The 26,841-nt window shown below is 36.6% G+C and overlaps 4 protein-coding genes and 1 non-coding gene across 5 annotated transcripts; 2 read left to right on the top strand and 3 right to left on the bottom strand.

Annotated features, from left to right (window-relative positions):
* Positions 1-221: 221 nt before the first annotated feature.
* On the bottom strand, positions 222-911 carry LOC101314802 (protein MKS1-like). The gene has a single exon (XM_004289360.1). The coding sequence runs from the start codon at positions 909-911 to the stop codon at positions 222-224; it is 690 nt and encodes a 229-aa protein (XP_004289408.1).
* Positions 912-4,891: 3,980 nt separating this feature from the next.
* On the top strand, positions 4,892-9,302 carry LOC101315097 (histone-lysine N-methyltransferase ATXR5-like). The gene is made up of 6 exons (XM_004289361.1): positions 4,892-5,243; positions 5,356-5,436; positions 8,254-8,483; positions 8,587-8,687; positions 8,777-8,989; positions 9,143-9,302. The coding sequence occupies exons 1-6, from the start codon at positions 4,892-4,894 to the stop codon at positions 9,300-9,302; spliced, it is 1,137 nt and encodes a 378-aa protein (XP_004289409.1).
* Positions 9,303-15,224: 5,922 nt separating this feature from the next.
* LOC101292741 (UDP-glucuronate:xylan alpha-glucuronosyltransferase 1-like) lies at positions 15,225-18,266 on the top strand. The gene is given in 4 exon segments (XM_004288300.1): positions 15,225-15,291; positions 15,825-16,029; positions 16,146-16,759; positions 17,015-18,266. Coding segments are annotated over 4 exon segments (1,920 nt in total). The 3' UTR covers positions 18,049-18,266.
* Positions 18,267-18,861: 595 nt separating this feature from the next.
* LOC101315390 lies at positions 18,862-23,830 on the bottom strand. The gene is made up of 2 exons (XR_183856.1): positions 23,726-23,830; positions 18,862-20,455 (listed from the first exon to the last, which is right to left on the bottom strand). It is a non-coding gene; the product is annotated as an uncharacterized LOC101315390 (transcript).
* A 705-nt stretch (positions 23,831-24,535) lies between these two features.
* LOC101290907 (BTB/POZ domain-containing protein At3g50840-like) lies at positions 24,536-25,883 on the bottom strand. The gene is made up of 3 exons (XM_004289362.1): positions 25,432-25,883; positions 25,040-25,340; positions 24,536-24,919 (listed from the first exon to the last, which is right to left on the bottom strand). The coding sequence occupies exons 1-3, from the start codon at positions 25,881-25,883 to the stop codon at positions 24,536-24,538; spliced, it is 1,137 nt and encodes a 378-aa protein (XP_004289410.1).
* Between the last annotated feature and the right edge of the window lie 958 nt (positions 25,884-26,841).

Consider the following 26,841-nt stretch of genomic DNA (forward strand, 5'->3'; position numbering starts at 1 on the left):
CCCAAAATTCATCTAAATTACAAAGAGAGGTTAAAATTTAACCCCAAATCCAATCTGAGCTTTGCTATATCATGAAAAAGTCCACTTTCCTCATCTCTACAATTTACTCTAATTTACTCTTACAAGACATAAAAGTCAGTCAACAATGTCAATACTGAATACAATAACAAAACAAAAACCTCCACCGCCGGCCGGGCGGCCGACATCCCCGGAATGCATGCCTACGAGTCTAAGAAATTGTTGAAGAGGTCCCATGAAGAAGGGCTCGGAGAAACCAGAGGAGCAGAAAACAGAGTTGAAGGGCTGGCCATGAAGCTATTGAAGCCGCTGTTGATGTTGTTGGAGCTCGCAACTACTCCTTGCCAGTTGTTGAAGTTTTGCGGGTCTTCAGCGGCCGGTGAGAAGTACCCAGGTGGGATCGGCGGCATGGTCGCCGGCGCAGGGGAGAGTATTCCCGGGAACTGACCCATGATGTCAATACCTTCCAGAATACTGTCCATAAAGTCGTCGTCAATGGCGGCGGCGGTTTGGGTTGTATTTAGAGGCGGGAAGTGCTTATTGTGATCGGAGGAGGGGGAGGTTTTCTCGATGGAGGCGAGGCGGGCGGCGGGGGAGAGGTTGCCGGGGGGAGAGGAGGAAGGGCCGGTGAGTCGTTGGACGAGGGACATGAACTCGTTGACGGAGGCGTGGATGACTTTGGGAGAGACGGTGTAGATGACGATGGGTTGGTGGTGCTGCGGCGGCGGAAGGGAGTGGTGTTGGGGAGGTGGGTTGTGGCGGAGGAGGTGGGGGTGAGGCGGTGGCTTCTTGATTTTGACGGAGTCTTTGCTGAGTTTGAGAGGGGCGGGGCGGGGGCCTTGGAGTTGGAGCTCCTTTTTGGGGGTGGCGGGCAGCGACGGAGGTGGGTTCATTGCGGCGGAGGAGGAGGAGATCTGGTGGTGGGTTGTGTTAATGGTATGGGAGAGAATTGGCTTAGGAGAGGAAATGACATATAGAGAGATGTAGGGAAGAGTTTGACGCCAACAGGTATTGACCATGGAAGAGGGGTTGACTTGTCTTCTTAACATTTAGTCAGACTGATGGGAGTAGCGAGTTGTCTTTTATTTTCGGTCCTCTTCCTCTTTGATCCTCTTCTATCTCTAAACACCGTCTCTTGGTCTTCTTCTTTGTTTCAGTTTTCTTCTCTGAAGCCCCAGAGCCCCTGAGAGGAGATCAGCGGTTGCTGGTTAGTTGTTCGTCTTCTGAGACCGACTCCGGGTCTGAATCGCGACATCCAAATTCACCAAGAGCTAGCACGATCATATGACTAACTGCACATCAGCATCTGGATAATCTTCTTCACTTAACATCCTTTGCATGCACTCTTGCAATCCAGACCTCGATCACTTCTTCAATATTAGGGAAAGAATCTTCATACGGCCGTAATTGTTGATTCAAATAATATCCCGCTGCGTGCAAGGGTCTATGAAGCTGTGACATCCATCGGTCATCTATCCTCTACCATATTGGTTATACTTCCTCTCAACTCCACCACAATTGAAAACAACCTTCTCTTTTGCTGAATGCATTAACTGATAAATGTATCCCATGGCTTCCTTTGAAATCAACTTATCTTAATACTGATACAAGTGGAATGACACTCTTAAGTCTTTATGCAAAAGCAAATCTGATTCCAAAAGTAAGGATTAAACAACACACTTGTCCTAGTTTTTAAACCGTAAAGTATACATCTTTGAGGAGCAATAATAAGATCAGTATCATTTTGCTCAATCTGAGAATGAACTTGTTTGGTGGAGCTCAACTTTCAGGAAAAAAAAAAAATTGAAAGAAATTAATTAAAGGGTAAATTGGTTATTATACAATAAAAAATAATTCTGAAGTAACGGTTCTAGTTACTATTCTTCGGTCGAGATAAGAACGTGAGATATTGTTTTTAAGTTTTTGAAAGGTGAGATAACAAAAGTTAGATTTTTCCCTAAAAGATCGGATACTGATTGAACCTTAGCTTTTTTCCTAAATAAAAAGCATATTGCTCTTCAAACAAATGACTTTTTAACTAATCGAGCTGACTAACATCAATTAAAGATGACCCAAATCATTTCATCTAATCGAATCAACTACTCTCATTCAATTTTAGAATTAACAATTTTAGGAGTTGAGTTTGCTTTTCACTTTGGCTGGCATTACATATGATTGGAGAGTGATTCTACAACGGTACTTCAATGTATTTTATCTTCTTCTTTTGTACCTCCTTGGCCGTTGTGTATTGCCTGATACAATTGTTTGACTCGGATTCGACATATCTCTTTCACATGCTCACACATTCTTTGCGAAGGAATTTCTGTTGATGATAGGTTTGCTAATATGGGGCTGGCTTCCTCATCCTTGCGCTGGCATGCTACTACTCCACCTGAGGTTTGTCCTTACTTGCGTATGGATGCTTTGGGTTTTCCATATTATAGGCATTCTTAATATGTTGGTTATGAATTAATGTTGGATGACAACTTGAGAGAAACTTCCTTTATTTTTACCAAACTCAGAAGCATAACATTTTTCATTGGTTTTTCCTTTTTAGTTCTCTTAGTTTTGTGAGACTTTCTAACATTATTTTTGTTTTTGTTGGGGAAGGTTTTGGTTTGGTCCCCCTTCCCTTTTATACTTGTTTTTTCTATTTTTTTCTTTAAGGATTAAGAGAAATTTTATTAACACATCCTTAAATGCTAGATACACATATCTTTTTTTATATAAATTATATAAGAGTTTGTGGGTACGTAAAGTTATCAAAAGAGACATTTATATCAAAAGTAAAGAAAACTTATTGAAATAAAATATCCGCTTAAAAATTTTCTTCTTCTATACGAAAACAACGTATGTGAAGATACCAAGCCCTATAATTTAAACCTCTATAAATTAATAACGTCGGCACCAACAAAAAATATTATTTAATCAAGATTGTTAATTTATCGACATCAATTTTGCTAATTCTTTATTTCGGGGCTGGCAAAAATATTATTTAATCGAGGTTATTAATTTATCAAATATTAAATTATCAAGGTTTTACTATCGATAGTACAAATTGAAGTTTTAAATTTAGATTAAACTGTTCACGCATGCTAGGTCGTTCAAACTGAACACCAAACTAGAACTTGGGATGATGCTATATATATACTCCTCTTTTTTTCTTTTTCTTTTTTTAATAAATTGAGTAGCAGATCTAGAAAAGTATGTGTATTTAATGAATGGATTGTGTATTTAGTGAATACGTGATGTATTTTAAATAAAGGTATTGTAGGAAGGTTGGGTATGTGTATCTAGTAAAATGTTAAAATAATAAAGTCAATAGGTGGTGTATTAAGAATGAGATGTGTATCTAGTAATTAGGGATGTGTTCATAAAATTTCTTAAGGATTAATTACAAGACATTACTTGAACTATATATGATGCTATTTGCATTTTTATACTTAACTATCAAAAACTTGTATTTTCATACCTTAAGTTTCATTTCGTTAGCATTTTGATACCCTGACTACTAACACCGTTAAATTTTGATAATATTCAAGGGTGTTTATGTCAATTCATGATATCTTTATAATTGAAATTAAAAATTATACATTAAAATTGTTATTAAAATTAAATATTTTTCATTGCTATTGTTCAAACTCGAGAACACTCTTCACCCAAATCAATAGGTTATTGTGATCATGGACTAAAATATCCATGATATTTCTTTGAACTTTCTGTTTTTTACAAGCACCCATATTAATTTTCATATTTTTTTGATATTTTATATTTAATCTATTTTTGATTAAATATACCATTTTTATATAAAATTTGATAAAATTTTCCACCGATATTCGATATTTTCTAGATATAATTTATTTTAATTATATATTTTATTTTATTTTGTTTTGCTTACATGTAACTCCAAAAATATATATACATACAAGAGTTCTATTAACTTTTATCACTATTGTTGCAAAAATATATATTTAATTTTGGAGTTTTATTTTTGAATATTTTTGCTAAAGTAAATTGTTCTATTTGTATTGATAACCTCAAAAAATAAATTATTTTGTTAAAGTAGATGTAAAAAATGATACATTTATTGAAATGACAAAAATGCCCTCAAAATTAAACGGTGTTAGTGTTAAGGGTATCAAAATGGTAACGGAATGAAACTTAAGGTATGAAAATACAAGTTTTTAATAGTTAGGTATGTAAATAAAAATAAACATCATAGTTCGGGTGATGTTTTGTAATTAATCTTTTCTTGAATAAATATAAATAGAGGGACGAGGCAGTGAGTTTCCAGATGTGATGGCCTCATTTCTTTCAGGATTGTAGGAGGGCGCTTGTTGCAGAAGAGTTAATATAACCTAATCCTTTATTTAATTAAAAAAAATTTCAAAACCAACAATTTGAATTTGTCCTTAAAGGCCCAGTACCATTTGGTTTAGTGGCATAAGTCTTTCCTTGTAAATGAGAGGTTATGAGTTTGACTCACAGTATTGTAGCACATTATTGTGCATTTGATCCAAAAAAAAATTTGTCCTTAAAGTAATTACGTTGTAAAAATCCCTTTGTAATTGTAACCAAAAAATAAAATAAAATCCGTTTGTAATTCGGAAACTCTGCTCGCCGTTTAAGTTCGGATTTTATTGACGCCCCGGTCGAACCTATTTCCGTCATTCCACTTCCAAACGGCTACAATGTAATAAAACTCAGACACCAACTCTCACATTAGCCCCACCCAATGACCTCCCTCCACGTCACCACCCCAAAACCCCCCCTCCTCCTTCCTCTTTCCCAAAAGCTCACCATTTCTGTCCCTTCTGCAACAACAAAACACATTCTCTCCAAAATCCCAATTCTGCCCCTCTCCCACCCCCAAATGCCTCCAGCCACCACCTCCCCGGCGGGGCGTCCAGCTCAGCGCCTCATCCGCTTCAACCGCCGCACCTCTGCCCCCCGCCGCCACCTCTCGCCGCCGCAGTCCCCTCCGCCGAAGAAGTTCAAGCCGCTGTCGGAGGTGATGGAGAGGGCGCGGTTCGCCGTCGTGGAGAGAATCGATTACAGTGACGTCAGGTGCGAGCAATGTGGCTCCGGCGACCGAGCTGAGGAGCTGCTTCTCTGTGATAAATGCGATAGAGGCTTCCACATGAAATGTCTCCGGCCGATCGTCGCCATTCTTCCGATTGGATCGTGGCATTGTCCTAAGTGCTCCGGACACAGAAGAGTAAGAAGTAGGGATTTCTCTTTTGGTTTCAATGCGGATTCTTATTTGCAATTTTCTTTTTGATTATGTATGGAGTTGTTTTGTATAAAATGTGACGAAATTCACCTCTGTTGTTTTAGGTTTCTCGCAGAAGAAGATCATCGATTTCTTTCGGATTCAGAAATGTAGTGATGACAAAGACAAATGTGCTTCTCCTCAAGGTAAAATTTTGGTACATTATGGTGATAGTGTTGGTTCTCATTGTCTGAGTTTCGACTTGTTCAAGGCTTTATGAGCATTAATGAAGGTGATTTAAAATAAAAAGGCAATGATAAAGGGTGGAATGGAATTCAGAATCGGAGGATAAGATAATAGGTTTGAAGATGATTGAAATAAGATTGAGTTTATAGAGTGTTTTCGAGAAAATTGATCAACTTTGTTGGTTTACTAGTGATGGAAAACCAGAAACTGTTATTTATACATACTGTGATTCTTTCAAACAGGTCATTTTATTTTGTCAGTAATATAGTGTTATCGTTTACAAAAATGCTTAACATTGTAGCGGGATTGTTAGTTCAATGGTAGTTCCACATTCAAAAAAAATAAAAATGCATAGTAGTGGGAATTAAGGGGAAGTCTTATTCTTTTGAGATAATTTATAGATATTGGAGTGCTTTTGTTTCCTGAATGTTGATTGGTTTTACACATAATTTCCATTTCCTGAATGCACAAGTTTGAAACTGTTTGGCTGCTTTTGTTTCCTGAATGTGCATTGGTTTAGATAACTTCCATCTATCATCAATCCTTCCCATGTCACAGAAACAATCTTGGTTCATCAAATGGAGAGTCTTTCCTAAATAATAATTCGACGCCTTAAACAGTTTAGGCTATGACTTTTTAGTATTTATACTTGGGATTCCTGATATGAGGGTGAGACTTATGGCATTTGCATCATGCTATAACAGATGTCAAACTAAAATGAAAAATCGGGAGAGCACTACTGCTATATTCACTAGCTAAGGGTTTCTCTACTCATGCGTAAATGTAGTCTATAAGTCTTTAATAAGGTATTGATATATAAAACATGAAAAGAAAATCTCTTCGTCTGGATTTTATTTCCACTGCAAAAACTTGGTGATTTAAAATGACCACTCATGTAGGTAGGATTCAATTGTACATGATACCATCTGGGATTGACTCTGCATTAGGCTTTTTAGTGGTCTTTGAATAAAGTTTCATCTATTTTGATGTGCCTATGATAGTGCTTACTCTTTCAAAAGTTGCCACTCAGTAGTGAGTATAGTGGAAGCGGAAGATGCCACACCATTGATGCGGTTACATAAGCTGGGAATCAAGACCTACTTTGTTGCTAACAAAGAAGCATATATAGGATATGGGTACATAAGTTCGACAATTTTCAAAAGATTGGATATGGTATATTGGGCAACGTTAAGTTGCTAACCAGATAGTAAAAGAGTATATGTTCATATCCAGGCATAAATTAATGTTCCAAGAATAAACACTTGTAGATATACATTCATATACATAACTTGGATCAATTTATGTCCAAGGGATAAACACCTGAGGTGCATAAAATGTTTTGGAAACAATAAAAGTAACAAAGAGTAAGAAGGATCCCTCTTAATAAGATCTAGAAAGCGATGACATTTGTAGGATCCCCACAAGGTGGTCCAATGATCCAACCTGTATACGTTTGAATTCTGTTACAAATCATCCCTGCAAAAATCAGCAACAGTGAAAAATGTTGGTAAGTTGATCATTGGTAAGGCTATATCTTATTTTGTTGAGAAAACAAGGATGGAAACAGTATACTTACTTGGGATATAACTGTTGAGCAGTAGGTTGATGGAAAATGTTGGAAACAAAGAGCATGATCCTAGGAGCCTTGAATTTGTAGTTACTCACACTCAAGGCATCTCAAACTCCCATTTTGACAATTATGTTGCACTAGTTTCTTAGAATGTAATGCTTAAAATTAGTAAATTAACACAGCAGTAATCAGTAAAAAGTGATCATTCCACCCTGTGATAGAGAAAGTAGGACCTTGGGGGTTTTGTCATATACTCTGGTAGTATTCTGGTAACTAGGAGTACGCATGCCTTGGATTATGAAAATCAGTCATGATATGAATATTTTACCAGAGAGAAATCACTGTTATGGTACTTAAAAGCTGTTGTGAGTGAAGAGTAGTCTTATCTCATTGTAAACTGTCAACAATGTATATGAAAACAACTAACTTGTTCTAAAATTCAGCTATGCATCCTGATAACTGAAACTCACCGAATTGTTTGCCGCAGTGCTTGTACTGTTTATCTTGGAAACAATGTAACATCTCTACTTGTGATGGCATCTTTTATGATAATGTATCCAACTATGCTGTTGTCTATATATACATATATATTTTCTTTGTTTGATGTGAAGCTGTTCATGTCTTTTTTTTTTTACCCTTTACGATGCTGCTACTACTTTCGAAAGATTGTGTAACATGCACCCTTTATTGGAAACATTGTCTCTAGTCTTAACATCATTATCTATTCTTAAAACCAATTGTCCTACTGCCTGGTTGCCCTGAGTTTTTGTGTCTGTCATCAAAGATTGTTTTATCCGGTATGGTTTCATCTGATCATGCTACAGGTCATCCTCATTTAGTAGAATACTTGCTTTTTAGTTATTGTTTTATGTAGGAATGTGACACCCTTTATTGGAAACATTGTCTCTAGTCATAACATCATTATCTATTCTTAAAACCAATTGTCCTACTGCCCGGTTACCCTGAGTTTTTGTGTCTGTCATCAAAGATTGTTTTATCCAGTATAGTTTCATCTGATCATGCTACTAATGCTAGTGGAGGTCATCCTCATTTAGTAAAATACTTGCTCTTTAGTTATTGTTTTATGTAGGAATGTGACTTACATCAAAGATGGATAGGATATTTTCTTGTACTCATATACTTACATTACACAGTTATTCCTAAATTGATTCCTCTGTCTGCTTGGTTGCTATGGCTTGAACTCTAGATGCTACTAAGCGCCGCAGACGTTCAGGATCATTAGTGTTGCAGAAGAGAAGAAGAAGACTGTTGCCGTTTATTCCATCAGAGGATCCTGCTCAAAGGCTGAAACAAATGGGTTCCCTTGCCTCTGCTTTAACAGCATTGCACATGGAATTCAGTGATGATCTCACTTACATGCCCGGCATGGCTCCTAGATCTGCAAATCAGTCCAAGTTTGAAGATGGTGGAATGCAGGTTTTGAACCACTCTTAATCTATTATCGCTTTGGTTGGCATTATGGCCGACTGGTATTTACTCATATCATCATCATTTGTAAGTAATGGTGCTCTTCTAATAGATTCTTTCCAAAGAAGATACGGAGACATTGGAAAACTGCAGAGCCATGTGTAAAAGAGGAGAATGCCCTCCTCTTACAGTTGTTTTCGATGCGTGTGAAGGGTAACTTTGTCTCTGATTATCGTGTGTTGCAGTAATTAGGCAATGATACCTGCATATTGAGTATGATCCTGTTGAGTTCTTTTATGTAGTTTTACAGTAGAGGCTGACGAGCAGATTAAGGATCTCACTTTAATTGCTGAATATACGGGTGATGTCGATTACATTAAGCATCGGGCAAATGACGACTGTGACAGCATGATGACCCTTCTCTTAGCACTCAATCCATCTAAGAGTCTTGTCATCTGCCCTGATAAACGTGGAAACATTGCTCGATTTATCAATGGAATCAACAACCATTCTCTGTAAGTCCATGCGACCAATTACTTATACTACTGCTTAAGACTAGCTTCTTGGGAAAAACGGAATAACGTATAATAAAACTAAAGTTTTTCTTTTCTTCAAATGCACGTTATGTTTGAATCTGTTATGCTAAAATTGTATCATAATTTGTGCAGGGAGGGTAAGAAGAAGCAGAATTGTAAATGTGTGAGATACAGTGTCAACGATGAATGCCGGGTCTTATTGGTTGCTACTCGTGATATTGCTAAAGGAGAGAGGTTATATTATGATTATAATGGATATGAGCATGAATACCCTACTGAACATTTTGTCTAAGATATCAATATTGATGCTGGAACTCACCGGCTAACCATCCCAAGGAGCTGGGATGTAATTTTGGGCTCCCTTCTTTTTGGTTTGGGGGATTTTTCCTAATTATTTTTCATTTTCTTCTAGTTCTTCCTTTGAATCATTCACATTGTAACTTAATGTAGAATTGTAGAGCTGGCTCATTGTGTGGCCATGAGAGATAGAGTAGGCAAGGAAACATTTTCCGTGCATAAATTAAGGATCATCATTCTGTAATACATCTTTCAATAGAAGATTTCATTTCAAGTTGCTGCTTGTGATTTCATTCATGGCATCAATATGATTTTCCTACACACTGATTGGCTGTCTGGCTTGTTAATGTTGGGTTTGTGCTGTAAAATCATATCAGTGCAACTTGGGATAGCCTAGAGTTATTTGTGTCTTTGCCTCACTCGGTTATTTGCCAATAGATTAGAGATTTCAGAAGTTGATGAGCTTATCGGGATACATTCATGCCTGGGTATCCTACAATTGGGATTACGTTAATGTGGAAATGGACACACGTTTTAGTTGTAGGGCTTGATTTGGATTCTTAAGTAGGCATTGAAAAAGAAATACTTTTTTTTTTTTTTTTTTTTTTATATCTTTCATCCTTGCGCTTTTTTCTTTGAACAAAATTTTCCATTCAATTAATTGGGTTTTTAGGTTCCTCGCCGGCTTTGCGATTGAATAAGCAGAAATTCTTCTATGCACAACGTTGTTTGAAGTGCTTAAAGAACCAAGTTGGAACTGGTTCCACTTTACACTTCTCGTCTGAGATTGGTCTTTTCTTTTTAGGAAGATTAGTTGAGCCTCTAAATTTTCTATGTAGACCTCCATAGCCTTGGAGATCTCCCCTTTTGTTTTTGTCTTAATTTACAGATCTTGTACTTAATCAAGATGGGTGAAATGGTTTCTAGATGTCCAGCTCATGATTTATCCGACTGGTACAATGACATCATGACAAACAGGCTTGGGCACGAAAACAGAAAGTGAAAGGTTAGGAAGAGCTACTGGTAGAGATACCTGCAGATATCCATCGACCTGTATCTTCTCTTTATTCGGTGGCTTTGCTTGTACTACAGTTAATATACATACACATATACATACCTGATCGATTCAGCAGTAGTAGATATATTTATATGATAGAGATATTACAAAATGCATGGGAGGTGGAGTAACAAAGAAATACGTAGCGATAGGTGCACTGCTCCATCATACCTAGCAAGAGCTGCAACCTTGCAGGCGTGAATATGGAATCTGTAACTATCAAACTGCCTGGATTATACGTATATACAAAACTACTACTATCGATCGATTATCTAAGGTAGAGAGATGCTGCAAACAACTTGTGAGACAAGACAAAAAGCAGTCATATATAAGAGAGATTAATTTGGCTAAAACCAAAGGCTAACGAGCGACTCACATTCATGCTCGACATCACCACACCTGTTTCACCACATTCTATATATTACTTTTGTTAATCATTTCCTAAAATGTGAATTTAAACTACAACCAAGTAGTAGGTCTGAATTGAAATGGGAATGAACAAGATCGAGAAATTGACCAACCTAAGTAAGCAGGGCCGGCCCTCTGTCCGTGGAGGCTCAAGGCGGAAAATATTTCGAGGCTCTCAACATAAACGCTACAAAAAAAAAAAAAAACTGATTGTTCATTGTTGTTAAAAGAAGGACGATTTGAAATCTCTAAAACACAACGATGAAACAAATTCATTATTTATTGTTCTACAAAGTACAAACATATTAATAGCTCACAAGTAACAAATTACGATCTCATAATTGCATACTCCAAATAAAATAAAGTAGGAATGTTATACTTCTTAATTTCATCACAAACACATGGAGAAAGGAAACAAAACAAATTGAAGTGAGAAGGCTTTATGCAATGAATTGAGAATGAAAAAATATATATTTGAAGTGAGAAAGATCCTTGACCAAAAACAAAAGAAGTGAGAAAGATAGACCTAGAGAGATGATCACACTCCTTCTTCTTCTAATTTTTTTTTTTAAAATTATAAGCCTACATTAAAAAAAAATTAAATAAATTGAGGCCTCTTAGAAATTGTGGCCCTAGGCTTGGGTCTGCCTGGTCTTGCCTCAAAGCCGGCCTTGTAAGTAAGAGAAACCCAAAATCAATGGTAAAACACATTACTCATTGTCTCGGCTTCTCGCTCGTTCCAAACAACTATAAGAATTCATTTTACTGGCTTAATTAAGAATATATGCATATGATCACCAGTATTGAGCTTGCCTTGGTTTACCAGATATCCAAAATGAGCCTTCTGACTATGTACGTTTATGTATCTTGCACTACCGTTTAGGGTAACATTTGGGAATTGCCTTTTACTTGTGGTGAAAGTTGCCTTACTTCACCCGGAACAACCCTCATGACAAATTTGTGGCATTCTATCCACTCAAGCAAATCATTATTTCTTTATAAGAAGGAGGGGCCACTTAACAGAAGTATATCAAAAAATAAAAATTTAAAACTGGAAAGAAGAGTATTATATAATTCTGTTTGTTTAATACACGTATATATATTTTTCTAAAAATGAGAGAGACAAGTTTACTATATACTAAAACCGTACAGCCGAAACACCTCATAAGCCCCCTTATGAAGTTATTGTTTCGTCTTGATTTTATGTTTATTTATGAACATGCCCTCGCGCCTAGAAAACTACAATTCTACCATTTTTTTCTCTTTAATCACATAACTACTATTATGTCTTTCGTCTGCATAGCTATTGTACCACCTGAACTCCAAAAACAATGAAGATTTCTAGAACTCCATTTGTTCATATTTCATCCATCCTATATACCAATCTGGGAATTAAAGAAAAGAACCATGTATATAAATTTGCTCTTCTCAGACCTGCAGCAACGCGCGGGTGAAAATTCCTAGTGAATTTAACCATAGAAGAATTAAGGTTCATTTGTAAAAAAAAAAAAAAAAAAGAAAGAAAAGGAATTAAGGTTAATGATATAGAACATTGGCTACCATTATTCGTTTTATCAAATTTATTAAGGATTAATTACAAAACACCAATCGAACTATGATGTTATTTTCATTTTCATACCTAACTATAAAAAACTTGCATTTTCATACCCGAAGTTTCATTCCGTTAACATTTTGATACCCTGACCACTAACACCGTTAAATTTTAAGGGCGTTTTCGTCATTTCAATAAATATATCATTTTTTACATTTTTTTTTAAAAAAATTTATTAATAACTCACACACCTTACATATGTTTAGTGAGATTTGAACTCATGACCTCAAAGTTGTTAGTTAAACACCTTAACCAACCAAACCACTGCTCACCGACAAAATATCATTTTTTACATTTACTTTAAGAAAATAATTTGTTTTTTGAGGTTATCAAATACAAATAGAACAATTTACTTTAGCAAAAATATTCAAAAAAAAAACTTCAAAATTAAGTATTTGTTTTTGCAACAATAGTGATAAAAGTTAGTATGTATATATATATATTTTTGGAGTGCAAAACAAAATAAATTAAAATAAATTATATCGAGAAAATATCGAATGTCGATGGAAATTTTATCAAATTTTATATAAACATGTTTAGTCTATTTTTAGTTAAACATACCATGTTATATAAATATGATAAAATTTCAATCAAAATTCGATATTTTCTTGATCTAATTTATTTTAATTATATATTTTAATTTATTTTGTTTTGCTTAACATGTAACTCCAAAATTATATATACATACTAACTTTTATCACTATTGTTGCAAAAACAAATATTTAATTTTGGAGTTTTTTTTAATATTTTTGCTAAAATAAATTGTTCTTTTTGTATTTGATAACCTCAAAAATAAATTATTTTGATAAAGTAAATGTAAAAAATGATATATTTATTGAAATGACGAAAATGCCCTCAAAATTTAACGGTGTTAGTGGTCAGGGTATCAAAATGCTAACGAAATAAAACTTCGGGTATGAAAATACAAGTTTTTTATAGTTAGGTATAAAAATGAAAATAACATCATAATTCAAGTGGTGTTTTATAATTAATCCATTTATTAATGTCCTGTGAGAGGCAAATTTTGTTGTAGATACCCTAACTACTCTTGGCCATCAAATTACTAATGGTTGTTGGACTACTACTTTACCAGATGCAGGTTTTTTCTACTTTATGATATGATCTTCTAAACTTAAGATGTTATAGATGTTTTTCTTTATAATTTTCTTTTCATATATCGAATAACAGTAGAAAAATGTTGTAACAAGCAATCCCACCATGTTAGAGCATCTCCAACAGCTTATTTATAATTTCTCTATTATAGGGAAGCAAAAGTCAATGCTTCAAGCAATATTTCTTCTACAACTCCAACAGATTCTTTATTTTGGAGATTTCATTTACGTTATAAAACATCAACGGTTAGATAATTACAAACCGGTAACTTAAAAATGTGTTAGTTTCAAGAGTGTGAATATGTTCTATATATTCATCCAAAGGACAAACCTAAAAATTATCCAATTATGCAAAACGATGCAAAACCTCCTTTACTCACATCTGTCAACTTAACAGACATAGTGGTCTCATGAACCTAATCTCTTGCAACTACTTATTATAATGACAAACAACTATTTTTCCTTTTCAAAAAGTGACAGTTATTTTCTTATTTATGTTTTACAAGAACACCAACCACGTACCTAAAAGGTTTTACTCATCATCAGTTTGAATCACAGCTCACAAGTGTATATTATTGTTTGAATTAGACTGCGAATCTATTTTCAGTGCTTTTATGGTGATCATGAGAGAATCATAGGATCCATTATTCAATATTCTTTTTGCTAATAGCCCTAATACTGCACATATATATTCCAATTAAGTACTGAGGATTTAAATTAATTAAGAACTTATTTTGTAATGTTAATTTGAAGCTTGATTTAAACTTGATCAGAAAGTTAAGCAAGTTTAATGTTGCTCATCCTTTTCATAATAAGCATGCTTAAGATTAAAGATTAGAATGGAATGAGAATGACATGACGGACCATTCCAACACCCAGCTGATTTCATTCAGTTCCTTAATAGCGAGCTAGGTAAACCATAGGCTTTCAATGTCAACTTGTTGATTGCATTCTATAGCTTTCATGTTTTAGGTAAGCTGATAAGCCTTTGAATGTAATACTTCAAAATTAAGGTTCCAGCTAGATCAAGCAACAGAATAACTATATAGAAATTAAAAACATGTTCCGGAGAATTAGATAAAATCTTCTTAATTAGAACAAAGATGGAACAAGAAGGTACGTTGGTCCTCTAAAGAATTTGCACAGTTGTCAATATATAAGAAAAATAATTCTAATTAAAGGTTTTTTTTTTTTTTTGGTTAGATAAGAAGGAAAACAAAAGGTTGTGCATTGTAGGTGGCTATGCCAGAACATCAATATTTAGGGGAAAAATAAAGAAAATATAAGGTTGGTGACAGACAAAGTTCAGAAACAGAAATGGGGAACTGAATAGTGCAGAGAAAAATTAAAAGAGACGTTACTTTGTTCTATATTGACTCCTCTAATTAAGGTTCTGCATGCCTTGCTCTATCTTCTCTCAATCTGCTGCCCACCTGGTATGTTCTAATCTCTCTCTCTCTCTCTCTCTCTCGCTCTCTCTCTACGCCTACTCTTTGGGTTGCAGATATTGCTTCATGCATTGCTTATATCATAGTGTTCTTGCTTATTCCTAGCTCTATGCTTTGTCAGTACTATATTATATGTTGACTGGCATCGATCTCTAGAAAATGTCAAGTCTGTTCTTCTGGAAACAATGTTTGTATGTACGTATTTACTCAAGTTTGTTTGTCCATATTGCTGGAATATCAGATGCAGCAATCCCCTTGTGGTTGCTGTTAAGCAGTCAGCATGAGAGGATCAATGGCTTCCCCACGCGCCGTTGAAGCTAGGCACCGGCTATCTGCATCATTGTGAGTTTCATTTTGAATGCCATGATAGTTTTTTCTCTTGTTATGTGCTTAACATGCAGTACTGCATATCCCACATCAGCAATATTGTTGAGCCATGGCGCCATGCAGTACACTTTGATGCCAAACCATAATATAGACATGATTCTGAAATCAATCACAAAGTCTGAATCCTGTTTATCTGTAGTTGTACTTGTCTGTTAGATTGGTGGTGACTTTCTCCTTCTTATCCTATATATGGAGAAGTTCAAGTTGCCTACCCACTTAAAGCACTTGCTTACCCAAAAATGAACTGCCTGAGGATTTTCTTATGGATTTTTTGAGTGCCATCCATATTATTAATTATGTGCCTGCAAGTTCAAATTTCTTCTCACTAGACCCCTAAGTTAGAAGAAATTTTCTTCTCAGTAGCAACTTGTACTAGTAGTTCACATATTAATAGATGGAATTCTGGATATTAAGGCTTACTATCTTTTTTCTATTTTCAGAATTTCCGCTCTATAATTTGGTTTGTTCTTCTTCATCACTAACATTTTCTTGAATATATACAGAAGAAAAGTACTGAAAAGTAAAGCAAACGATTCGGATCAGAAGCCTTTCCACTTATCTATCCAAGAAAGAAGTTCAAGATACAAGCTTCCTCTGTTGAGATTTGTGCTGCTAATCACCATCTGTGGTACTTTTGTAACACTCCTGTACTCTCCAGACGTTTACAACAATAACCTTCCAACACATTCTGTTCCTCGGTACGTATTGTATTCTAATCATTCTTGCTTATCTTACTTTCCTGAATCCTGATGCAGAGTACTTAAATTGTAAAAGATTTGTGAACATGTTATGACATGTCAAGTTCTGTAAACAGGTGGATATGGGGTGGTTCAGATTCTCGATATGAAACAAATATAGACATTAACTGGGATGATGTCATGAAAGTGATGGGGAGGTTGGCTGACAGGAATACATATCAAGGAATTGGCCTATTAAACTTCAACACAAGCGAAATCAAACAGTGGAATCAAATTGTTCCTGAAGCCATGAATGTTGTTCTGCACCTAGACTATGCTGCAGAGAATGTAACTTGGGAATCTTTATATCCAGAATGGATAGATGAGGAGGAAGAAGAAGGAATTCCACTCTGCCCATCTCTGCCAAAGCTCAAAGCAATTGGTAGACGGCTTGACCTCATAGCTGTTAAACTTCCTTGTCGGAAAGAGCTAGCAAATTGGTCTAGAGATGTTGCTAGGTTGCATTTGCAGCTTGCTGCTGCTGGACTTGCAGCGTCTTCCAAAGGGTATCGCCATGTGCATTTGCTTTTCGTCACCGACTGCTTCCCTATTCCAAATCTGTTCAAATGCAAAGAGCTTGTGGTGAGGGAGGGGAATGTATGGCTATACAAGCCAAACCTCAATGTGCTTAGAGAAAAATTGCAGCTCCCAGTTGGTTCCTGTGAACTTGCCCTTCCTTTCAGAGGGAAAGGTCAGTCCTAGTGCATCATTTAGTAATTATTCCACCAACAATCTATTGTGATCATGTAGGTACATTTGTAGTTTCACTGTGCCACACTTGGCGGCTCTATAGTAGGTGGTTAAGTTGGGGACAATATAGTGATCATGTTGGTGCATTTGTAGTTTCACTATGCTAATATGATGCACTCCAATTTTAGTTGTTAAAATGGTCACCAAATTCATTCTTTACTTGCTGATAAAAAATAAAATGAACTCTTGACAACAGGGCTGGTCTACTCTGGCAATGCACGCCGAGAAGCGTATGCAACAATTCTCCATTCAGCTGATGTTTATGTTTGTGGAGCCATATCTGCCGCACAAAGCATTCGAATGGCAGGGTCTACTCGAGACCTTGTGATACTTGTTGATGAAACCATTAGTGGTTACCATAGGAGTGGACTGCAGGCAGCAGGGTGGATAGTAAAGACTATTCAAAGGATCAGGAACCCGAAAGCTGAGAAAGATGCATACAATGAATGGAACTACAGCAAGTTCCGGTTGTGGCAGCTGACAGAATATGACAAGATCATTTTCATTGATGCTGATTTGCTTATACTCAAGAACATTGATATCTTATTTTCGATGCCAGAAATTTCTGCCACAGGGAATGATGCCACACTTTTTAACTCTGGGGTGATGGTAATCGAGCCATCAAATTGCACATTTCACCTGCTTATGGATCACATTAATGAGATAGAGTCCTACAATGGTGGTGACCAGGGCTACTTGAATGAAATTTTTACATGGTGGCATAGAATACCTAGACACATGAATTTCTTAAAGCATTTCTGGCAAGGTGATGAGGAGGAAATGAAGCAAAAGAAGACCTGGCTTTTTGGAGCTGAACCTCCAGTTCTTTATGTCCTTCACTACCTAGGAATGAAGCCATGGTTGTGCTTTCGCGACTACGATTGTAACTGGAATTCTGATATATTTCAAGAGTTTGCAAGTGATGTTGCTCACGCAAGTTGGTGGAAGATTCATGATGCAATGCCTGAGCTGCTGCAGCAGTTTTGCTTTTTGAGGACGAAGCAGAAGGCACAACTGGAATGGGACAGAAGGGAAGCCGAGAAAGCGAACTTCACAGATGGACATTGGAAGATCAAAATCAAAGACCGGCGATTGAAAAGATGTGTAGACAATGTGTGTTCTTGGAAGGGCATGTTGAAGCATTGGGGAGAAACAAACTGGACTGATGATCAGGTTGTGTACAGTCCAACTCTTCCTGCAATTACCGCAACTTCTACCGCCGGTGTTTGAATCCGGCCTTGTTTTACCACCTTTCTAACTGCATTACCCTTAATGGAGCTATGTAATTACAGAAGTTGAGAGTTCTGCTGGAAAAGTTGTTTTGATTTTCACCACGAGTATTTAAGCATAAGGTGTTAGACAGTGGTAATTTGGGTACCATGCTATGGTAGGTAGTGTTCATCATTATATGCTTCAGGATGATTTTGCTACACAAGTATATAGTAATCATTTCATAAAAGAGAATCATATTCTGTAAAATAACAAAAGTGTTCATCAGACATTGTCTCTAAACTCTTAAGTTTCTATTTATTTACATTGCCTATCTATCTCTATCATGATAGATACATAGCTATCATGGAAGAGGTAGATACAACATTGTTTTCAACGAAGTCAGAAGTTTTGTTCATTCATCTTTCGAAATCTGAACAATTATAGAACACTTCATGATAATCAACCGTTTGTCACTTTCAAACTAAAAGTACACGATAACGTTCTAGAGAAAAATTGCATATTTCTCTTTTCCTTTTCTGTGACAAGCTATTGTCTGTTTATTAAACCTCAATCCATTCCCTTAAAATGATAAGTTACAAGTAAGATTGCAACACATACTCGAGGCGAAAATGATTAGAAGTCAGGTCGGCAGACTTGACATTTTAGTTACATGATCGTTATCACATCAGGAACAAGTTTGTGCTTGATGGTTTCTTTTGGATGATTTGTTGAAACGTTCAAAAGCATGTTATCTTGAATTACGACTATCGCCTAGTCCGGCCTGCATTTCTTGTATTGTTTGCCAAAATTTGAAGCCTTGAAGGTTCTCACAGAAACTTCTCTCTTGTGGTTACATCTTAACCTCCCACCATTTTCTGAAAAGGTCTTACCCCTCCTATTTGTTTATCAACAACTTTTACTATTCTCACTTTGCTTGTTCAACGAATGCGACCTTGTATGTGTTCAAACTTCACTATCCATGGGTTCCTAAACCGGTTAGCATCAGAGTTAAGTTGGTGACAGCGGCATGGTCAAGGGCCTTTCAAAGTCGAACTTGTGCAGTACTCGATGAAACTATGGGTGTGCATAGTGAGGTGGCCAGCCGTGTAGGACGATCCATGTTGGTTAATGCTGCCTTGAATGTTTCAAACCAAGGCAATATCTTCATATTTGCTAGACTTAAACCGCGATTTCCAATTTACCAAGTATCAACTTAAATATAATCCTCAAATATAAACTTAATCCCCTCCTGCCAATTTACCAAGTACTGCAAGTTTACAAAACTTTTCCCTTTTCCCGTCTCAAAAACACCCCGCCAGAGAATACCATGCCATTTCAGCTTCACTAAAATCTTCACATGAAAACCTGAAAAAGGATTTACAACAAAAGTCCGCTCTAGATTTCCAACTTCCACAGCATCAACTCTGATATTATTCACCAGAACCCCTGCCCATGAAATCAATTGCTCAATCACGTGTCAAACGAATTCCTTCTAAAACGGTAAAACCAAATCCCAACTCATTGCAAGTATCTTAACAAGCAATACAATCTCGGAATTAATCTTTTAGGACCATACTCACAGCCATTTGCCCTCCCAGAACCTCCTTCCACTCCTAACTTTGTACAACTAAGAATTCCCCATACATTGGGAATGAACCTTCATGGGATTTTACTTGAGTCTCTACAGCCATTTTCTTGAACCCCATACTTTCTTTTTGTCATTTTCTACCATGGTAAATTTTATTCAATTGGAAATCACCAGACCATTTGGCTAACAAGAAAATTCTCCTATGAGCCACATTAGCATCTCCCAGACCTTCTCATTCTTTGGGCTGAGAGACTACTTCCCATCTTGATAAATGCCCTCTCTTGCCTTCTCTTCTCCATCATGAGGTCTTCTATCCTTCTTGCCACCACTTCTGGGATTTTGAACAGGAATATGTCATACATTGGAAACACAACCCCCTCTCGAAAGGAAAGCTTTCTTCCAACTAGTGTTTTTCAACCTTTTCCACCACTGGCTTCCAACAGTTTGCAGCTCTAGGATTACCTCTTAGACCTGCGTTCTTCCAAAGGCCAACCTCACATTCTGTTTTTTAATTTTTTAGCCCAGACACTGCACTGAAGCAATCCAGAATATCTAGCAAATTCTGCCATTTGTTTTATCTCCAGAAACGAAGAAGATGGTATCATCTGCAAATTGAATGAGAAAATTTCTACCCCCTCTCTCCCACCTTCAACCCCTCAACTACAAGTTTCTAGTTTACCTGGATATCTATGCAGTACCTGGATATCCCTTCAAAGATATGGAAACATCCTCCATCTCTGCAATTGCATCATTTCTATTGCCAACTTCATACAAAGTCAGTGCCCTGCCTACTCTTGCATTGTCTGAAAATGCAAATTCCTTGTACTTCTCAATCACCTAAAATGATATGCAGGCATGTCAAATGCAAATCTTGTTTTATTCTATCTAGTGGATAATGCCCAAGCTTTTTAGGCCCAGCAGTGCAAAGTAAACATTTTACATTTAGACTTTTTTTTTGTTTTGAATGGGACATTTAGACATGATATGTAGTAGTAATGGTCTGAAACTAAGGTAATACGGTCGACGCATGACCCACCATAACTGACACCTTAACTGACCCTGTTATCACAAACCTGCAATAATCAAAATGTTGATGCTGGTAAATTTATGAACTTTTCTGTTGACTATGTTCATTGATTAAACTCAACTAACATATGCTATATTACCCTTTTTCATCTACCTTGTTCTAACTCAATGTACAAGAAAACTTTAGTGATGCACAAAAGATACCAACAATGACTCGGACTCGGTTTTCTTTCCTATGATCACTGTCAAAAAGCACAACTGGAGTCGGTTTCATATAGCGCCAATTACAACAACAAAAATAACAAAAGCAACGAGAAACACAAGGAGAATAAGGAATAGAGATGGAGGGAATAAATACAGGATGTCAAAGTCATTTTAAGGCGCATTATCCAGAACTCATATTACTATCAGTGAGTAGAGACGGTAAAGGTGACATTTGAAAAGGGTCATGCCTGTTCAACCCCATGCCTAAAGCCTAGTCGGTTTCTTTTGAAGTTGCAAAACCAAGTAGCTCAACCCAACCTTGAAAAGTATTGCTTTGCGACCAATATAAGCCTCAAGGTTCAAACTCTCAATTTAGTTAAAACACTAGGTTAGCCATTCTTCTTTACAGCTACCAGAACCCAAAACAGCTGCCCACAGATGGCCAATGACCAAGTATGTCATAGGTGGTACTGATATTTCAACTGCATACATCCTTTTCTTTTTGGTTGAACCCTGGAGGTGCACTTAAGTTGTTTATCTAGACACTATTTTTCCTTTCTGTTTTCTTTAGGGAAACAAAAGAAGGATAAAATGTTCGTCCCCCTGAACTCATAACACCAAACCCAGTAACAGCTTCCATATTTCAACAAATTTAATCTATAAAGAGACTGTGATCAATCTCTTTCTAAATCATAATGTCATGTTTAAGATTATCAACTATGGAATTGGACTTCATCAATGAGACTACTCAATTTGTAGGAACTTTATTAGGTTACCTTCTGGGTCCAGATGTAATGTTAAACAGTGGAACAGTATACAGCAACTGTAGAAGCTTTCACTAGTAACGTTTTTTTTTTTCTCTTTTCTTTTTTTCTATATTTGAACGAGAAAGAGACATTATTGAAAAAGGCTGAAAGAATTTACAGACTGTATCAGAAGTCCATAGTCCATACAAGAGAAAAAAAATATTATAAGAAGAGAAGAAAACAAAACAGACAAACTTATAAGATGACTAACTAATGGCTTCCCTCCAATTCCATGTTATAAAAGACAAGTCTAGACCCCTAAAAAAGACACAGAAATAGGTTCCCAAAAAGATGAGCATTAATAACCTTCTCCACTCCCAAGCCTTTACAATCCTCAAATACACTTAACCCCCTCCTGCTAATTTACCAAGTACTACAAGTTTACAAAGCTTTTTCCTTTTCCCATCTCAAAAACACCCCGCCAGAGATTTTCATGCCATTTCAGCTTCACTAAATAGACTAGACCAAAGCTTCTGAGCTACTTTATAGTGAACTAAACATGACAGAACTTTCACCCGTCTTTCAACACATGCAGCAATTTAATCAAATAAACAAGCACCTGGTTTGTTTATTTGAAGAAAGTCACAAGTACTTTAACATGGGCAGAGATCCAACCCCAAATCTTTGACTTGGTGTGGAATTTTGGCATGAAATCAAAGCTGCTTGGCTCAAAAGTTGGGTTAGAAGTATCTTCACAGACAAAGGATTTACAACAAAAGGCCGCTGTAGAACTTCCAGCATCAAATCTGATATTATTAACCAGAACCCCTACCCATGAAATCAATTTCTCAATCATGTGGTCAAACAAATCCCTTCTTAAATAGTAAAATCAAAACCCAACTCATTGCAAGTATCTTACCAAGCAATACAATCTTGGAAATTAATCTTTTCCCTCCCATATTCACAGCCATTTGCCCTCACAGAACCTCACTCTCCTTCCATTTCTAACTTTGTGCAGCACTCTAATAATCCCCCATAACATAGCAATATCCTTTCATGGGATTTTGATTAACTCTCCCTATATTCACATCCACCCATTTTCTTGTACATGAAATTTTCCTTCTGTCACTTAATGCATTGTATATTTTATTCAATTAAAAATCACCATAACCATTTGGCTAGTTAGGCAATGTTCCTAGCAGCCACATTAGCAACTCCTAGACCTCCTCATTCTTTGGGCTGAGAGACTACCGCTCCCATCTTATGAAATGGCCTCTCCTGCCTCCTCTTCTCCTCATTTTATCCTTCTTGCAACCACTTCTAGGATTTTGAACAAGAACATGTCATACAATGGAAACATGATCCCCTCTCGAAAGGAAAGCTTTCTTTCAACTATCCTAGTGTTTTTCAACCTTTTCCACCACTGCTTCCAAAAGTTTGCAGCTCTATGATCACCTCATAGACCTAAGTACTTCAAAGGCTAACCTCACAATCTGGGGAGTCAGCTACACTCCCACTTTTCTAACCTTTGTATTAATTCATTTTGATTTATTATTCTTTAGCCCAGACACTGCATTGAAGCAATCCAGATTGTCTAGCAAAATTCTGCCATTATGTTTCATCTCCAAACGAAGAAGACCATATCATCTGCAAATTGAATGAGAAAATTCTATCCCCTCTCTCTCTCCCACCTTCAACCCCTCAACTAACTGCTTATCACACAAACAAAAGCAATGAATGCAGCACATATCAAGTTCGAAATAACGAACATTCCTCATTGGCCTTGTCATCTTCAAGGTGTAGATGTAGGCTGCAACTAAACAACTTCATCCAAGGCTAGTCTAGTATTCTACTTGGTTTCGTTTACATAGTCTCTGTAAGTACATAATGTCATAATGTCAAAAAGGTTACATGTAAAGACAACCATCAATTACAAGTCAGTAGCTTCATTTTTTCAACAATTGAACATGATTACAGTTGAAACTATTGAAACAGTAGTAAGAGTTGTTTAACATAAACAAGACGAAAGTTCCTCAATAGTCTAATACCCATGTATATAAACAGGAACAAACTCAACCATGCAGAAACACTTGAAACTCAAAGATGAAAGCAAAACAGAGAAAGTGGGTACCTGTGTCAAAGTCACCGCTGGCCTGAAAGTCCCTCCCTTTCTCCAACAACTCCAAAGCTTCAGATATTCTCCTGGAAATGGCAGCAATAGCGTCTCTCTCCGCATCACTGATTAGGTTGAAACTTGTGACAGCAGAAGAATTGGAATCGATTGCATCAGCAGCACTGCTGTTACTTGGAAGCAGAAAAGTAGCGGGAGGGAGAGACAGGAGGACCAAGTGCCTGGTCAGTGATGGGGTTCAGGAAATGGCAAGTAGGAATTTTAGGGTTGATGGTTGGGTTGAGGAAGAAGGAGAAGAAGAATAGGTGAGGAGAAGATTGGGAATATTGGTTCTTTATAGGGGCCACTGTTGATTTTGATTCTGGTGCCAAAATTTGGAATTCACTACTGTATATTTATCTCTTTGTTTCTAATAAAAATCTTAACCCCCATCTTTCTCCTTTAACAAAAATCATATACAAATATACTATTTCATGAACAGGGGTGTCCAAAGCTGCTCATTTTAACCCATATATAATTACGTTGACCAAAGCATGAGCATGGGTGTCCAAGCTGCTCATTTTACCAGAACTGAAAACGAACCACAGAACCTTCATTCATAAATCAACTCGACTACAATAACCAAATTCATTCAGAAAATACCTAGAGCAAAGGTCAATTGTCTCCCATACTTAATTCGTTAAACAAAATACAATACATTTCCAACTCCAAGTTCAACCGATACATAAACTCATAATAGTTCAGAAGAGAATAACAAGAACCAGAGGATCAGATGTTCAAATTCAACCTACATATTAGTAAGTATCACCTTCATTGCTCAGAGGAGTCCAGATTGTCCCTCCTCATAGGATTTGGGTTATGCACCGCATCCTGACTTGTAGTACACACCTGCAGGTTCTTGTTGAAGCCAAGTTTCTTAGATAGGCTTGTCCATCCTTTTGACTTCCCACTGCCCAACTTCTCCACCTCTTTACTTAGATTGTCAACTGTGTTCTCAAGAGCAGAAATCCTCCTCTTATTCTCTTGAACTTCATGTTTGAGCTCCTGATTGTTGAGAGAGTAAAGCTCAACAATTGCTCTTAAAGACAAGACACGACGTTTGGTTGCATGGTTCTGAACTTCAGAAGTAAGATTTTGGCAATTCAAAGATTGACATATCTTCTCTTTCTCCCATTCAGCCAAGGATGGATGTGTCTGCATGTTGTGAAACACTAGCATATCAGCAACTACATATATAAAGGTAAAGAATCAAATAAGAAAGCAAACAATATACAAGTGATATATACTCAGAACGAGAAAACCAAATCATTTTACCTGTAGATACATATCAATAGCAAAATAGAGATTGTCGTCCACGGATCTAGCATGCCGGACTGAGTCTGCTAATCCTTGAAATTGAGCCACCGACACCACATCATTAGCAGCATTCTTGTTCAGGTAATCATCAACAAGATTAGCTATTGTGCTAACATCCTCATGCTTATGGAGGTAGAAGCTGACAATGTGCTGGAAGGTGGTGATGTCTAGAGTATACACAGCTTCTGGAGCAACTTCGTGAAGATCGGGAATAAGAATAAATCCAAGACTCAAGCCACTCCACGCATTCTTCGGAAGCCTGCAAAGACAACGCAGCATTGTGTAGGATGAGTAAATTCTTGAGCCGGGGTGTTGGCAATAGATCGTTGACTTGGCTCAAGCTCAAGTACAAAACAGCAAGTTGTTCCAGGAATCTTTTCTTCTCCTCATTGTCTACATCGTCTACTTCAACTTGTGATGAAGAACTTGCTTCAAATACTTGCCTCTTCCGAAAATAGCGTTTAGAGGTGGACTTAATGGTGCGCACACATGTTGGTAGAATTTCGCATGTCTTGGCGTACTCCAGAACCTTGGGATGCTGGCAAGATAGCAACACAGCAGCACATGTTTCCCAATTCTTGTAAAATTCTTCTTGTTCAAGGAAGTATGTTGCTTGTTGAGTAAGAGCATCCTCAGACACCAACTCTAAATAATTAGCCGCAGCTAGGAAAGGAACAATTGTGGAAACATTGAGAGGACGTCTGATGCAATAACACAGCTCAACAACCAACTCAAATGTTTCAGCTCCACCAGGAAACTCAGGCAATACAAGGTGTTCAGATGATGGATTCTCCAAGAACATCGATCCTTCTTAAAAGATTGCAGTTTGCTGCGAAGATGGACTGCAGAAAAATCAAACACAAACTGATGCATGATTAGGTTACATTTTGATCAACACAATGGAGAAGGAGGTATATATGGCTTAGTTCCTATTTAATAAGTAGTAAGTGAAATCCTTAAGCAAGAGGATATTGAAAAATGTGACAGGAAGATGAAAAAATTACACACATATTTGAGACTGGAAGAAAACAGAACTCCCTGAACCAGTGGGACACAATATATGAAGTCGTGGCTTGGATATACTAACTGATGAAGTCCTGGCTTTTAACTTAACTTTTTAGATTCCTAAAATGAGTTGTATTATCAAGGAGCAATGTCTAATTTCTAGTAAAACATTTAAACCTGAACTACTCATGTTTCGATTATCAACAAGGGCATGATGAGTTGTTAACAAGAGTCCTGATTTACTAAAGAGAAAATTAGATAAAAACCCAAAATACTAGACCTTTTTTAAGATAAACCCATACATATTTTTCTTTTATTTTACACCCACTCCACATAAGCAAACATACCGTATAGAGCAAATGTCTATAATTAATAGTTTTCTTCATTTTTCGGTATCTCTAATTTGCCCTTCAAACAGTAGAAAGCTAAATTTGGTATATTTCTCAATTTTAGCATCAATTTGAAACTCAAATACTAACTAAAATTTAGTTAGATTTAACTTTGTCATAATCAATTACATTCTTTAATTTCTTACCTTGTTATTACTAACTTGAGTGTATATATATATGCTATATACAGAAGTATGTCATTTGTAATAGGATGATACTTTTCATTCCTAAGCTCACATTTGGTGTCTCTTTACATAGTTGAAAAATGTCTAATTATAAGGTACACGTTCTTGTTCTTTGATTAATTTTCTTCTTTTTAGGTATATATATCATTTCTCATCCTAATCGAGAGAACATTTTACTCTC

The sequence above is a fragment of the Fragaria vesca genome, linkage group LG1 (genome assembly GCF_000184155.1).
Source record: "Fragaria vesca subsp. vesca linkage group LG1, FraVesHawaii_1.0, whole genome shotgun sequence".
NCBI lineage: Eukaryota > Viridiplantae > Streptophyta > Magnoliopsida > Rosales > Rosaceae > Fragaria > Fragaria vesca.